The 16796-nt window shown below is 28.4% G+C and overlaps 1 protein-coding gene and 1 non-coding gene across 2 annotated transcripts; one reads left to right on the forward strand and one right to left on the reverse strand.

Moving 5' to 3' along the window:
* Positions 1-72: 72 nt before the first annotated feature.
* On the reverse strand, positions 73-1294 carry LOC136234162 (uncharacterized). Its single transcript, XM_066023945.1, has 2 exons — positions 914-1294; positions 73-663 (listed from the first exon to the last, which is right to left on the reverse strand). Exons 1-2 carry the CDS (start codon positions 1278-1280, stop codon positions 329-331), a joined length of 702 nt encoding a protein of 233 aa, XP_065880017.1. The 5' UTR covers positions 1281-1294; the 3' UTR covers positions 73-328.
* An 11503-nt stretch (positions 1295-12797) lies between these two features.
* Positions 12798-12901, forward strand: LOC136234506 (small nucleolar RNA snoR109). The gene has a single exon (XR_010691386.1). It is a non-coding gene; the product is annotated as a small nucleolar RNA snoR109 (small nucleolar RNA).
* Positions 12902-16796: the final 3895 nt, after the last annotated feature.

A 16796-nucleotide genomic window follows, 5' to 3' on the forward strand; every position in this document is an offset into this window, starting at 1 on the left:
TGATATATAATAAATGATATAAAAAGTTGCAAAAATGATCATGTTTAATTAATTGCTTTCAAATTCCTAGAACACAAAAATTTGGCCATGGCAAAGGAGAGCTATTAGCCACCAATATCCAAAGAAACCTCTATCAATTTAATAAATATTTAACTACGATTTCCGATCCACTTTGTCGCCATTTAGTTCAGCGGTCAAATATCCAACTTTCAAACCAACTTTAGCGACGAAATAATTATCTCGACAATTGTAAACCTTGTTTGAGAAAGCCTCAAACCCAATTGAACATTTTTTAGCATCAAAGAATACTTTATCTTTAGCTGATATTTCATTGATCATGCGATTTGTAAGGACCAAACCACTTGGCTTCCATGTACCTATTTCTCCTCCACGGCGGGACATGCAGTTTCATCTTTTGCATCGATAATCTTACTTCACTGCACATTAATCTCACTATTTGCTTCAACTTCTCCGGCTTTCCAACAAATACTTTGGGAAAATAATTGAGTAATGTTGTGTAAGATGTTGTAGGACGAGCAATCTCGAATTCTGCTGCTAAATTAACTTCAATAATAAAGCGATTACCATCAATATTCACATCTATATACTCATTTTCTCCTGGCAGATGCTTCCCAAACTTCTCCCACCGCGATTTGCAAAGACCTGTAACACATCAATATGCATAATTATCTTAAAATTAGCACTCATAAATTAACATGACAGGAACCTGGTAATTCACACGAAAATGACATGAACCCAGTGTATATGCAATTCTGAGAATTGTCAGGAGAAAAGAAACCGATAATTGGCGATATTACACACGATCTGATTACATAACATGAAATCGACACTAATCTGATAATTGGCAATGTATGTGCAATTCTAAGAATTACGAGGAAAAAAAGAAACTAACCAGCATCAAAGTCATGGTGGCGTAAATGAGACATCATTGCCCGCTTATTAAAGCCAAGGGAAGATTTTTCCCCAATGATCTCACAAGCAAGTTGCGTCTGAGCTCGAATTATGCTCCTGACTTCGTCGTCTTCGTCTTTATTACTAAGAAGATTCTGTAATTTGTTGTTTTTTTCAGAATCAGAGCAATAATTTGGTAATTTTTCAAGGTTAGATTCGTTTTCTGGATCATGATTAGTAAAGTCTGTTTCGATAAAAGAGTTGACTAGATCGGAAAGATAGTCGGAATCTTCAGGGGAATAGTGCTCACTGACGCTGCTGCTATCGCAAAGCCTCATATGAACGGCGTCGTTGAAGACAACAGCCATCCCTTTCAACCTCATTCTCTCAAATTTAGGAGAAAACGATTGGAATATCTGGTAGTGATGATTATAATTTATATATAAAAAGAAAGAAGAGAAGTCAAAACTAATTAGGAAGAGATGAAGAAAGAATGGCGATATATCCACATAAGGATGACTATATCATGTGAAAATTACTTATAATTAATAATAGGCGTAATACATCATTTGCCGTTTGAACTTGTCTAAAAAACTTGATTGGCCCCTGAACTTTCAAATTGTTTCGATAGCCCCCTGAACTTACATAAAATATTCAGTTAGTCCCTGAACTTGCGTAAAATGTAATCAATTGATTACTCGATCGTAAAAAAAATAACCTAAATGTGAAAGATGTATTCCACGCATCTTAGAATGTTATTACATAATTAAAAAAATAGATTAAAAAGGAAGTTATTGCTTGCTCAACTATACAACTTGTCTTCTCTAATATTAGAATCGTATACTCCGATTTTGGTCATTTTACTTTTTTTAAGACTCGTGGAATACATCTTCCGCATTTAAGTTATATTTTTACGACCGAGTGATCAATTGATTACATTTTATGCAAGTTCAAAAAGCTAACTGAATATTTTATACAAGTTCAGGGAGCTATTGGAACACTTTAAAAGTTCAGAGAGCCAATCAAGCTTTTTGGATAAGTTCACGACGCAAATGATGTATTAAGCCTTGATAATAATAAAGATAAAATCAGTTTTGCTCATTAATTTATATTTCCAACGAATGAATGTAGGCTTGATTAGAGTATATATTATGGAATGAACTTTTGCTCATCTCCTGTCCAGGTTCACTAATGAGTACTATAATGGACTCATTTATGTTACTAATTGAATTTACCCTATTAAGTTAAGGGTAATTAATTTATTAGTTCTTATATTTTGACAAAACACATTGTTTAGTCCTTGTATTTTCAAAAACACATGGTAAGATCCCTAACCTTTTTCTCAATGAACTGTTTAGTCCTTCCGTCTGTTTGTTAGATTTTTTTACCGTTTATGACTTCGGAAATGATTAAATTACCTTTTACTATTTACCTTCAAACTTTAGAAGAGGAAATCCAATTTAGAAGAAAAAGCTATTTGTATGGAGAACATGAAAAAGAAAAGACCCAATGCTTACGAATTTGAACGATTAAGAAGAAAATCAAGAAGAAGAACACTCAAAGTTGATTTCAGATGCATTAGAGTTTAAAGGAAAGGAAAAGAAGAACGTAAATTCAAATTGACTAACAAAATCTTCATGAGAGTCTAACGGCAGGGACTAAACAATTCACTGAGAAAAACGTTAGGGACTAAACAGTTCATCGAGAAAAATGTTAGAAACTTTATCATGTGTTTTGAAAATATATGGACTAAACAGTGTGTTTTATCAAAATATAAGGACTAATAAATTAATTACCCTTAAGTTAACTGGGGAATTGTAGGCTGTACTATAATGGACTCATATTTTCCATTCAACTTCATTTTAACTAATATTTTTGCACATTTTACTATAAATACTAATATAATTAAATAATAAAAAGGACCAAATATGATAAGATTTGGTGTGCACATTTATAGGCTTAAAGCACTATTTGGTCTCTGATCTATCCAAAATTTTGTTATTTGGCCCATAACATATTATTTGGTCATATTTGGCCCCTGATCTATCCCAAATTGGTGAACTTTCACCCAATTTGGATTCAAACTTAACTGAAACATTATCTCATTGATAAGGAACGATATTTTGACACTTGAACTTTGTAAGTACAAAAGAAGGAATAGAAATAACTTATTGGAATGTAAAAGCTGTGTTATGGATAGAACCACTGCGTTGAAAACGATTACGGCAGACTCTGGTGCAATCTGGAAGTCCGATCGTCAACCAAGGTTTACACAGCGAGCGTCGCACTAGTGCACTCTAGGGCGAAGCTTTGGAACAGCAAAATATTTATATGCCCAGAGAAGAAAATCGTAATGGAGATAAAAATTGTAATCGCAAAGTTTCTGTAGCTCTGAACTGCACAGAGTTCGTGTTTTATTTTGGTATAAAACGAACGTTGTAGTGGACAACGTTTTTGGAGAAAAAAACGTAATGGTTGAGTAAAATCAGGGACGGGCGGGCGTCGCGCGAACGAGCGAGCGCGCGCGTGTGGTTTATTTTATAAAACCCACTAAACACAATTTAATAACTCTTTTGGCCCAACCCAATATAAACCCTTCAACCATCTCAAAAGTTTCCCATGTGGGATACTTGAAGTCACAAAAGACAAAGGCTAAAGAGCCATTTTACCAAAATCTCCAACAATAGATTTTAGTTTAGGATTTGTTTTTTGTTTTTTTCTTTTTTTAATCTAATTAATTATTTCCACATAATGTGGAATTTTTTTTTTAAGAAATATCACGTTTCAAGTTTAAGTGTCAAAATATCATTACTTATCAATGAGATAACGATTCCGTTAAGTATTCATATAAATTGAGTGAAATTTCACCAAATGGAATAGGTGAAGGGCCAAATGTGACCAAATAATAGGTCAGAAGCCAAATGACACAATTTTGGATAGAGCATGGGCCAAATAATGCTCTAAACCTATTTTTTAACAATAAATAACAAACCATAACAGTAAACAACAAACAACAACAGTAAACAGCAGGTAAAGTAAACCGATGCTAAATATGTAATATAATCTGTTAAATGGACTGAGAAATATATTCAAAGATAGTATTATAGAAATATATTTGATACCTGGATACCTTATCCTTATTAAATGAACTGAGAAATATAATCAAACGATATTATAATATTACAGAAATATATTTGGTCCAAATTTAGTAGTAAAGATTGTTTATGGCATATATAGGGGTGTTTATTTACCTACTTTTCACCTCCTGTTTGCCTTTTCATTTTAAAAGGCAGAGTTTTAGGTGTTTGGTTAGACTTCTCCTGTTTGCCTTTTACAGTTGAAAAGCAACATTAAGTGTTTGGTTACTGCCTCATGTTTGCTTTTTACACCTGAAAAGCAGCCTTTTACAAAAGAAGATAATCTCTGCTTTTTGGAAAAGCAGCTTTTTCCAATAGCAACCAGCAAACAGCAACAGCAAACAGCAAACCGTAACATCAAACATCAAACAGTAGGTAAAGACTCAATTTACTTGATATCTGGACGTGAAAAATTGACGAAGTGAGGGGCCGTCTAGGTTCATTGATTATTTCCTCTATCTACAATCATTTAATCATTTTCTCTTCAATATATAAATAAAATACTGTAGAATATGTGTAATTGGTTGGCAGGGCCGATTCTGAGATTTTAGAGGTCCTGGAGCGAGTTATCAAGTGAGGTCCTAATAAATAAGTACAAGTAAAAAATAAATTAGAAAAGTCAATTGTATAAAAGAAGATAACTTAAAAATGATATTTTTTTTGTTACGTTTAACGATCTAATAAAAACATTTCGTTTGAAAAAAAATATATTTTATATTGCTTTGAGTACCCAATTTTTTGTACAAATTAATGTCTATGAGCACTTGTAGATACAAAATTCTCAAATTTAATAAATGATGAAATAGTTTTTAATAGATTTTATGCTATTCAGGACACAAAGCATAATAACAGAAAAATGAAAAACGAAATCTGAAAATCATCTCAGTTAACGGGCTTTAGTGGATAAGTTCTTAAAATTGAAAGATTTCGATGCGTTTCTCCCAACTTGCTTCTAAAGACCAAGTAAATCAGAATCTGATAGAGTTTCTCAAAGACAAAAAAAAAAGCTATTAGCAATTGGAAGTTTCACACTGTTTATTTGGGATTAGAAAACAAAATTGATTATATAACTGATAAACTGAAGATGAAAGATAATATTATCATTTAATATTCTTTGGGATTGGAGTGTGATTAAAGAAGGGAGAGATAAATTAGATATTTTGTTACGATTGATGGTGGTAGAGATAATTATGGAAATACTATGAGATAAATTAGGGTATTAAGTCCAACATTTTTATTTTGAAATTTGGAAAGAATCTAAGGTAAATTAGAGAATTTGGCAACACTACTTAGTAACTAATGCCAATCTTTTTAATCAAGTACTAGTCGAAAACTCGTGCGTTGCACGGGATACAAAACTTTTATATAATTTAGATAAATAAATAAATTGACATATTTATTTTAAGTAATTTTATATCATGCTATGAGAAATTTGTATATTATGTATATTTGAAATTAATATATATTTTTTATTGATAATTCAAATCAAATCAAATTAATTATGAAAATAATTGATTAATGTTTTTTATAGAATTTTAACTAAAGCTGAATGATTTATTTATTTTTACAAAATTCAATGATTTATACTTTTTAGTAATTTTAATATATTTTCATATTTTCTTATAACTGGAATTCTATGAAACAATAATAATAAAATAGGAGATTAATTAAGAAATATATTAGAATATAATAATTGACTACTTTTTTATAGAATTTTAACTAAAGATGAATGATTTATTTATTTTTACAAAATTCAATGATTTGTACTTTTTAGGAATTTTAATATATTTTCATATTCCAAATATTATGTGAAACAATAATAATAAAATAGCAGATTAATTAAGAAATATATTAGAATATAATAAAAAACCAAAAATTGAATTAAACTATAATTAAAATTAAATATTATACTTACGATACAAAAGAATTACAATATAGGTTAAACAAAAATTGAATTAAACTACAATTAAAATTAAATATTATATCTATGATACAAAAAAAAATTACAATCTATGTTAAAATGGAAGCAACATCAATATATTATTCTATAAACTATTACAATCAATATTTTTCTAATGTTGCATATTAAGAAACTTTATCAATTCAATATGTTACATATAAAAAAATAAAATTTGTAAGAATTAGTCACAAATTCATCTTGATGATAATTATTTTGGTTGATGGAATTTCATGATCACCAAGTATTCGAATTCAATTATTCATTCTGCTACAATAACCCAATATATCTAATTGAATCAGTTTAAGATGATGATTTCTCTTATTTTCATCTCGTAATATCTCATCAAGACATTCGATCAATTTGTTCTTCATTCTTTCACTATATAGAGTATCAGCCATACTCGCAGATATCATTTATTTGACTTCATTAATATTTTCTAATAATTATATATTATTGAATTTTGTAAGTAAGAAAAGAATTGAAAAAAAATGAAGGGACGAAAAAGATAATTAGGAGAGAACCATCTTCCTCTCAGGGGTTTTTTTTTAATAAGAGAGAATATTGAGACATAAGCGTATAAAGAGGAGAGTGAAAATATTTTTTTCCCATTAATTAAACATTTTATTTTTTCTTAATGAAGTATTAAGTCCATAAATTAATTTTAGTTAAATAGAATTAAATCGCAATTGTAACCACTCAGTATAAAAAAAAATGTTTTATAATTAATATGTGAAATTAATTATATTAATTAGAATCATTATGCTCAACATTTGAGAATTTGAAGAGATTCAAATAATAATATTTTCTTAATTAATATTTTTCAATAATTTGTCCTATGATCATATTTCATTTTCATCTGTTAAAAACTCTTGAAATACTAACAATTTTGTACGAACCATAATATAATAGTTAAAAATTATATAAGCCAATGTTGCAAAAGCAATTATCTCAATATCCATAATTAATGTACATTTTTAGGATTTTGAGCATCAAAATTTATTTTTATTTACCTTGATTTTGAATTCGTATCTAGTATAATCCACATTCTTCAAGAATAAAAATCTTATCAAGCGTATTAGACGCTTACAATCTCCTTGTCTAGAAAATTGGGAAAAAATAACTTCTTGATAATAATAATAATAATATAAAATAATTTATATTGAAATAAACTTCATTGTAAGTATAATATTCCAATATCTCTTTAATATTTTATTTAATATGTCTCAAACTTCAATGAACATCTATCGTGTGAAACTTTATATCTATTTGTACTAAAATGCATAAAAATAAAAAAATACAATCCATATCAATTAGCTAAACTCAAACTAAAAAATTGAGTGGATTTCAACATGTTCCGAATTAGAAAAATTAATCTAACTTCAATTAAAACTAAAAATCGAGTTCATAAAAAGCCGAAAATCTAAATTTTAGTTAGAGTTAACAATCAAAACGATAACACGTAGGAACATATACTAAAAAAGAATGCAAATATACAAAATCTTTATTTTAGTCATTTTGAAAAATAAATAAATAAATAAGAAAACATGGATAAGGTAGCGAGAGGTATGGAATCTGGATAACGACAGAAATGGAATTTCATCTCTGAAAGATGAAACTATAACAACAATTGTTTAATAAAAATAAAACAACAGCACAATTAAGAAAGACAAAAATTGAGTTCATATAAAGCCGAAAATCTAAATTTTAGTTAAGAGTTAGCAATCGAAACGATAACACCTAGCAATATATACTAAAAAAGAATACAAATTTACAAAATCTTTATTTTAGTCATTTTGAGAAAAAAAGACAAATAAAAAAGAAAACATGGATAAGGTAGCAAGAGGTATGGAACCTGGGTAACGACAGAAATGAAATTTCATCTCTGAAAAATGAAACTATAACAACTATTGTTTAATAAAAAGAAAACAACAACATAATTGAGAAACAAAATAACTACAATATATGAAAAAATTGAATATTTACCTTCAGAAATATAATACTATCTATCGTGATCAATGAATATAATGGTGGAATACTATCTATCATGCTTTATATAGAAGTTTATTTGTGACTTTTGGATTTCCTTTGCTTTGTGTTTTTTCATCTTCCCGTAACTCTTACTTTCTTTTATTATTTTAATTAATAGGCTAGTAATTATTTAATATATTATAAATATAAATTTGTTATTTTTAATTAATTAAATATTTTTAATCTGATTTTTTACTACGTTGACAACTCATCAAAAAGACCTCTAAAACACTTCTTCTCATTTCTCTCTGCTTCCGTAATTATATATAAATATTTTTAATCTGATTTTTTACTACGTTGACAACTCATCAAAAAGACCTCTAAAACATTTCTTCTCATTTCTCTCTGCTTCCGTAATTATATATAGTATAGATATTTTTTTTAATTTAATCTAATGCTAGCTTTTTTTTAATAATAATAATACCAATATTTTTAATTTGGAAAGAATTTGATGATAATTTTTTTTTGTTTTAATCAAAATATATTTTTTTAAAATTTAATTAAGTATAATTTAAAAGCCGATAATATAATAGTACTCTATATTATTATAATTAGACCCTGGGCAGGCGCAGGGCCGATCCTGAGGTTTTAGAGGCCTAAGGGCGAGTTACTAATTGGGACCTAATAAATAAGTACAAGTAAGAAATAAAATAGAAAAGTCAATTGTATAAAAAAATATTACTTAAAAATGACTTTTTTTTTTGTTACATTTAACAAACAATCCAATAAAAACACTTCATATGAAAAAATATATTTTATATTCCATTAAGTATTCAATTTCTTATACAAAATGATGTCTATAAGCATTTCTATATTCAAATTTTTCAAATTTAATAGATTATAAAATAGTTCTAATAGATTTTATGCTCTTCATGACACGAAATATGATAACAAGAAAATGAAAAATCAAATCTGAAAATCATCTCACTTAATGGGCTTTAGCGGCTAAGTTCTTGAAATTGAAAGATTTTGATGCATTTCTCACCAATTTCATAACAATTCGTTCTATAAAAATGATTTTATGTTTTTTATAATTTAACAATAGAATTTGAGATTAATATTTATAAATTCAGTGGATTTTTTGATTTTTTTTGTCTAATTCGTACAAAAAGACAGTATATATGTCACGACCGTGTCCAAATTTCTAGAATTTATACATTGATATTAATATATATTAGAATTATTGGGTATGTGATTTTTATTTGGTGTTATAGGAAAAATTTGGAGTTAATTTGATGGTTTTATGTGTAAATTAAAAATTTAGAATAATTTTTAAAAGATTATATAAAGATAGAGGATTAAATTGGATATTAACTAAATTTGGATATATATAGGCGGAAATGTTACAGATGAGGATGGCATTTATTAGTTTTCTTTTCTTTTTCTTTTTCTTCTTTCATCTTTATCCGTTGTTGATCGTTTCTCGACCGTTTCTCCACCGTTTCTTTGATTTACGGAGATTCGACCGTCCGAATCACTTGAAATTGGAACCATAGCATCCTTATATATAGATCTAAGTTATAACCGAAGAGTTTTTGAGTTTCGGCAATGTTTGGAGGGAAACGTCTTAGACAGGATTTAGAGGAGAATTGAACAGGTGTATTTTAGCCAAGGTAAGTAACTATCACCTATATTTTGGAGTTTTATGTATATAGAGATATATATAATCAAAAAATTTTCAGAAATTGATATTTTAAGGCTATGCAGGAATTTTGTAAAATTGGGGTTTTTCACGATTTTTCTTTTTATTGTGAAATTATGGTTCAAATGAAGCTATTGACTATACTTCTATATGAATTTCAGATTTTACTTGATTATGTTGATTTAAGGCTTAATTTGGTTGATTTACATATATACATATATGTTTTTGGTTTCAATATATATCTATATTGAACAAAATGAATTTGATGATTTCTTACGATTTGTGTTTGGATTGAGAAATCTGTTGCGGTTATTATTGTTATTATTTTGGGTTGAAGTCCAAATATGATTTTTATGATACAAAAAGGCTAATTGAAGCCAAATGATTTATGGTGATGAAATAGTTTGGAATTTGATTGTGAAAGCAAATTTGAGTACGTTATGATTTTATGATTTTATATCCATCGAGAGCTATCCGGATCGGTGGTTCCATATTTGAAGACCATGTTCAGTGAGGGACATGACCTGTGTACACAGTTTGAAAGACCTATTGGATAAGGCAACGAGGTGTCGGGTAAGACCATATGGGATAGACAATGTTAAGATTGGTTTTTGGTTTACTACTTTGACTATACTATGAACTTTGGTTTTGAATATATTTTATAAGGTTTGAATTAAATCCTTTTTTAAAGGTATATATGTAGCTATGTTCAGTAAGTTGGTTTTTATAGCTGATAGTTTCTTACTGAGATTTTTGTCTCACCTTTTTAAATATTTTAATATTTTTAGGTGATAAAGTACAGGACATAGAGAAGGTTACTGACCAATTAGCCGAGATTGGAGACTCCTAAGTGTTGATTATGATCTTTCTATTTCACGCCCGATGCCGATTGAGGTCATTTAGGGTCGGGTGTGACAATATATATATATTTTTTTCACATCCCATTGTATGTTTGTGATTTATTACTGATAAAATAACACACATATGAAGTGTAGATGACAAGATTCATGACCGAGAAGACAGTTTAATGAATTATTTCTCAAATTGACCCAATTTATTAACGATATGAGTAAAATTGCTCTTGGCTTCCAACATCAGGGGTAAAATTGCACCATTTTAGACGTTAGGAGTAAAATTGCTCCTGGCCCAAAACGTTAGGGTATTTTTGTACCTTAACCCATTAAAAAATAAAAAAACAAATCAGAGATCTCAAGACGTTTTGTTTTACCTTTTTTACCCTTAATTCACGGGTAAATTACATCAACGGATACAAAATTTTACTTATTTTTACAACATGACTAATAAATTTCAAAACGTAACATAAAAGTTTGACTATTAAACTACTAAACTTTACAGTATGACTATTTTAAAGAAATTAAAGTTTTTTAGAATATTTTTAATTTTTAAATTCTTTAATTTTGAATTTATTAAATATCATTTTGAAACATTAATCAAAGTTTAATGATAATAATGTTAGAGAATGAAAAAGTACAGTTGCCATGGGTGTAATTTACCCTTAATTCATTAAGGCAAAAGGTATCCTGAGGTCCCTGATCTTTTATTATTTGGTGTATTAAGCCCTCGATCTTTCATTTAGACACATTGAGCCCCTGATCTTTCATTGTTTGGTCCATTAAACCCTCGATCTTTCATTTAGACACATTGAGACCTTGATCTTTTATATATGGGTGTATTAGGTCCTTTTGTAAACCAATTCATATATGGGTGTATTAAGGGTCTGTTTGGTTCAGCTGTTAGCTATTTGCGGTTGTAGTAGCTGTTTGTTATTATTTGTTTAATTATTAGTGTTTCACTCCAAACCGCATGAAATATAGCGTTTGGTTAGGTTTATATAACCACAGTGTTTAGTATTTTCTCTGGACACTGCAGCATACTGGAGTTTTCCATGAAAATCTATTTTTTAGAGTTTTTCATTGACAATTGTTTGTAGTTACGTTATTATTGACAAAATTATCCTTCTTATTTCCATAAAATGTATTTTATTTTTAATATTATTTTTATTTCTAAAACAAAATTATCGAAAAACAAAGTTTTATTGCGTTCAATAATTTTTTTATTTTTTATTCTTTATATAATTTATTTTTATTAATTTGTATAATATATTTTTTATTTTATAATTTATTTGTAGATTAATTTAAAACATGTTCATATTAGAAACACTCATATATGAACCAACAACATCAACAGTTGAACCAAACAGGTCCTTAATACACCCATATATATGGAAGGACCTAATACACTCATATATGAAAGATCAAGGGTTCAATGTGTCTAAATGAAAGATCGGGGGCTTAATGCACCAAATAATGAAAGATCAGGGGCTTAATGTGTCTAAATGAAAAATCGAAGGCTTAATGCACCAAACAATGAAAGATCAAGGGTCTCGGGATGCTTTTTGCCATTCATTAACTATTGATAGATAAACAAAAAAAGGAAAGACATCAACGTTACGCTCTACAAAATGGGCTGAGATTTCCCAAATAAAGCCCATGTTTAGTGAGACCTATATAACGCACCCATTAGGGTCAACAAGGAGAGTATTCTCGCATCTCATTTTATAGGTTAAGCTATCTAGTGCTTTCCACCGCCGCATATGTGGTTCGATTTTGTCTTTTCAGTTTCCAGTGTTCATATTTATATTTATGGTTTTGATTTGATAGCTATATGTACCAAGAGAAGACATTAAACTTGGTTGCCTTCTTTTTGTTGCCAAAAACGGCCGTAGCTATATCCGTTCTTGTTTCAGATTTATCTCGGATCTGCTGTCGTCATATCTGTTTACCGAATTTTTTTTTTTTTTTTTGTTCTGATTTTGTTGTAGTTTGATGATAAGGAGAAGGCTGTAGAGAAATAGAATAGAGATTTAATTAGCCAATTTATAAGATCATTCTCTTAAATTGAGTCATAGAACAGTCATTAGGGTGAACAATGAGAGTCGTATCTCATTTTATAGATTAAGCGACTTAGAGCTCTCCACCGCCGCATATGGTGGATCAATTTTTTTTTTTTTTCCAGTTGCAGGATCGTATTTATGGTTTTTTTTTTCAGCCGCATACCAAGAGAAGACATTAAAATAGTTGTTTTCATTGTTGCCAAGCCGCTGTAGCTTTATCGATTTAGAGAGGTTTACTAGCCGGTTGTTGTTTCAGATGTATTTCGGATCTGCCGTCGACATATCTGCTTGCCGATCTTCTTATATTCTTTCTTTTTTTGTTCTGGTTTTATTGTAGAACTGAATAGATATTTAATTAGCCATTTTATAAGATCATTCTCTTACATTAAGTCTTTGCCGATAATCTTTCAGGCGTTTCTGCCCTCTTTTGCCGGTAGTTTCAGTCTAATCGGTAATTACAATTTATCGCTGTTTTTTCAAATTTTAGAAGTAGTTTATTAATTTTTTTTTTTTTTTGATCCAGTGGAAACCAATCTTGATTTACCAGTCTGTTTCCCTTTTTAGTCATGATTGTAGATGATCACAGAGAAATATTTTAGTGAATTAAGGCTTCGGATATAGTTTTGATCATGACTGCAAAAAATTTCTAAGTGAACTAAGGCTTTAAGATTTTTCAGAATTCAAAATCAGATTAATCAGATTATATTTAGAACATATGTATACATTTGACGGTTTGGATTGCCATATTTTAGTAAATTAAGGCTTGAATATAGTTTTGATCATGATTGGGGAATATTTCTAGTGATTTAAGGCTTAAGATTTTGTTTTGAGAATTTTCAGAATATATTCAGAATATTATATTCAGAACACATGATATAATTCAGAACAATATGTATAGAATGTTTTGGATTGCCGATTTTATTAGAATGACTAAATTTTACGTTTTAATGAATTATTGATCATAATGATCCATTTATTCAATTAAAGTTGTGCCGGATCAATTTAGTCAAAATCATATTGGGATAATAATTTGCTATTTAGAATCAAATTAGTTTAAAATTGTACATGTGTATTATATGATTAATAATTATTTGATACGTGTTAATGGTGTGTGAGATGGGGGCGGAAATTACATTTTCCATCTTTGCTCCCGACCAATCGGAGATATTCTATTTCTGTTTCAGAATTCTATATTCTAAATGGGGAAAACTTTTATCTCCATCATTGGTTGGTTAATTAAATTTAGTTTTTAGGTTTAGGATTTGGTTCTTACCCATCTATCAAAGCTAATATAAAAATTTAAAAATTTAAAAAATATATAAAATGGTTGATTTGTAACATAACTGAGTCGAATTGCAGTTTGGTTTGATTCGGTTCAGTTTGAATTGCCAATTTAGTGAAAAAAGCAAATTTTTACGAATTAAGAGTTAAAATTGTGAATTAAGTTTTTACGAATTTTTATGATCTAAGGGAAACATTTTAGTGAATTAATTAGTTTTGAGATTAGAAAGATTAAATTTTAAGTTTTAACGATTGAATATTGAACTTGTCTCATATTATCAATTTAGGAGTGAATTAAATACGTGTGCAATCTTTAGTTGTTTTCTATTTTAGTGTACAATTTTTGTTTTATAATGTACAATCGGGGATTATGACCAATCAGCGCGAGTCTAACATGTCACATTAGTAATTTTTAACTCTTGGACACACTAACCTTATATTTTCATCATTATTTACTCTCTTTTGTATATTTTTTTCAATCATCTTCTCCTTCTCTCAAATCATTTTATTAACTCATTTATTCTAAATTCTTCTTTATTCATTTCATCAACCTCAATTCAAATTCACAAATTTTCCATTAATCTTGGTCGGTTTTCTTATTCAAAACAAATTATAGAGTAGATAATTTCTTATTGCCTTGCTCTCCACATTTCAGCATTGAAGAATTTGAGGGCTAAATTTAGATTTCGATTAAATTTAGGACCTGACGTCACAAGTAAACAGATGGATGATTGATTTCAAATTTTTAGGGGCAAGGGAGTGAGTTGTGACATGTGATATGTAAAAGCGTAATATTTGATGGGGTAGTTTTAGCTTTTTTTAATTGAAACCTAAGTTTAGCGTTCAAATTATTCTATGCTAAGATTTGGAGAGAGATCAGAACAAATTATCTATTTTTTAATTTGTTTTCAATAAGGAAACAGACTAAGATTAATGGAGGATTTGTGGCGTTGAATTGAGATTGTTGATTGTAGGAATTAACGAGAATTTAGAATTGATGAGTTGACAAAATGATTAGAGAGAGAAAATACTTAATAGAAAATAATGATGGAAATATAAGATTGAAAAAAATGGATTGTGTTCCATTTTTTTAAAGGATAAATTAAAAATTATTGATGTTGGAGATTGACTAGTATTGACCGGTCATAATTTTCGGCTCTACATTTTAGTGAGAGGTTATCCAAAAATTGAAGTACTTTTATGTGAAAAAATGAATGTTGTACACTAAATTATGAAATAGACAAAAGGATGGTTATGTAATATACTCATCAATTTAGTCAAAATCATCTTCAGATATTAATTTGGTCTTTTAAGGAAAATCTACAAGTTGTTTGATTTTTAACTTAATTAAATCGATTTATAATTTAAATTGCCAATTTAGTGAAAGGAGTAAATTTTTACGAATTAGGAGTCAAAATTGTCTTTAAAGTTGATTGTTGAGATCAATTTAACTCAATTTGAAAATTATGTATCGAGCTGAGTTGGAAAGTTGACAAATGAGTTTTAATAAAACATTTATAGAGTTTTGGTCAATTTGTCAATTTTGAGGACTTCGTTAATATTTAAATTTTGATTTGACCTAAATTGATCTTGCCAAGTTTAAGGGTTATTTTGATCTTTTATTCAAATTTTTACATAATAATTTTTTTCTCACTACTTACAAATGCTGCTAAAAACGCTAAATAATTTGAGATCTTTAAAAGCTAAAAGATTTAAATCAATGCAATTTTTGTTAAACACTCAGAATTCTCTTATGCAATTAATTAGCTAAATAATTGAACATGTGAACTAGTGATTAGTAATTGGTTAATTATATTTTTAAATTTAAAGTTGTTAACCTACATCTCTGAAGTTCTGTCACTTGTAAGTGATTGGCAGAAGTGCTTATCTTGATCCTGATTGGTCAAATAAATTTAGTCATTTACCGTTAGATCTAGCTTTATTAAATCTAAAATTCTAATAACCCTAAATCTAATGGTGAATTACTAAATTCATTTCTTTTATTCAGGGTCAAAGTGAGTACTAATTAGTAATTGATTAACAAACATGTTTACGTTTGATTTTGTAGTTGTAGATTGTGTTTAGTTTGTACATGTTCTTTATACATATAGGGATTTTGAAGTATTAAACCATAAAATGATAGAAATGTTAGTAATGAATGTGAATGGGATGAAAAAAAAAGAAATAGGGTGGGAAACAAAGAGTAAAGTGAACTGAGGTTCATGGGTTGGGTGGAAAACAAAGAGTAAAGTAAACTTGAGATCATATGTTGAAAATGAAATACAACATGAAGTGGATATGTTTGAAGATTTAGACTATATAATCTCAAAAGAGATGATATTTTGTGTTTGATTTTTTTGTTATAATTGGATTTTTTCCAATTTTTTCTGTAATTATAAAGCCCGAATCTCCAAACTTATCCATTTCACTTGGTAACTCTTTTTCAACCTTTTTCCCAGTTCATTTCACTCTTTGATTCCTTCTCTATTTCTCTTCTTTTCATTTAATTTATCTTCTCTACTAATGTTTCTATCATTTTATAGTTCAATACTTCACAATCTCTGTATAAATAACATGTACACACTGAATATAACCTACAACTATATAAGCAGACCTGGTCATGACCATATTTATTAACCAATAGCTAATCTTACCAATACACAAAATTATAAATCTACAAGTACAGAACTTGAGAGATACATAAAAATTTATAATTTGTATAAAATTATATTTTATGAATTAACACCTGACTATATAGAAATGATTTATCAACGAATAAAATAATAGTTATAAAAAAATGGGTAAATAATTATAAAGTCCTTATGTTTTTGCTTAACATACTAGTAGGTCCATCATATTATTATAAGGTGCTTAAGTTTTATTTTAATCAACTCTTTAGTCTTTCCATCTGTTTTTGTAGAT

This window comes from Euphorbia lathyris, chromosome 6 (assembly GCF_963576675.1).
Source record: "Euphorbia lathyris chromosome 6, ddEupLath1.1, whole genome shotgun sequence".
NCBI classification, from domain to species: Eukaryota; Viridiplantae; Streptophyta; class Magnoliopsida; order Malpighiales; family Euphorbiaceae; genus Euphorbia; species Euphorbia lathyris.

Excerpts from the sequence above, each read along its gene's own strand:
- LOC136234162 (XM_066023945.1), bottom strand. The coding sequence starts at position 1,280 with ATGGCTGTTGTCTTCAACGACGCCGTTCATATGAGGCTTTGCGATAGC. Across the intron at positions 664-913 it reads CCACCATGACTTTGATGCTG|GTCTTTGCAAATCGCGGTGG; the intron begins GTTAGTTTCTTT and ends GATGTGTTACAG.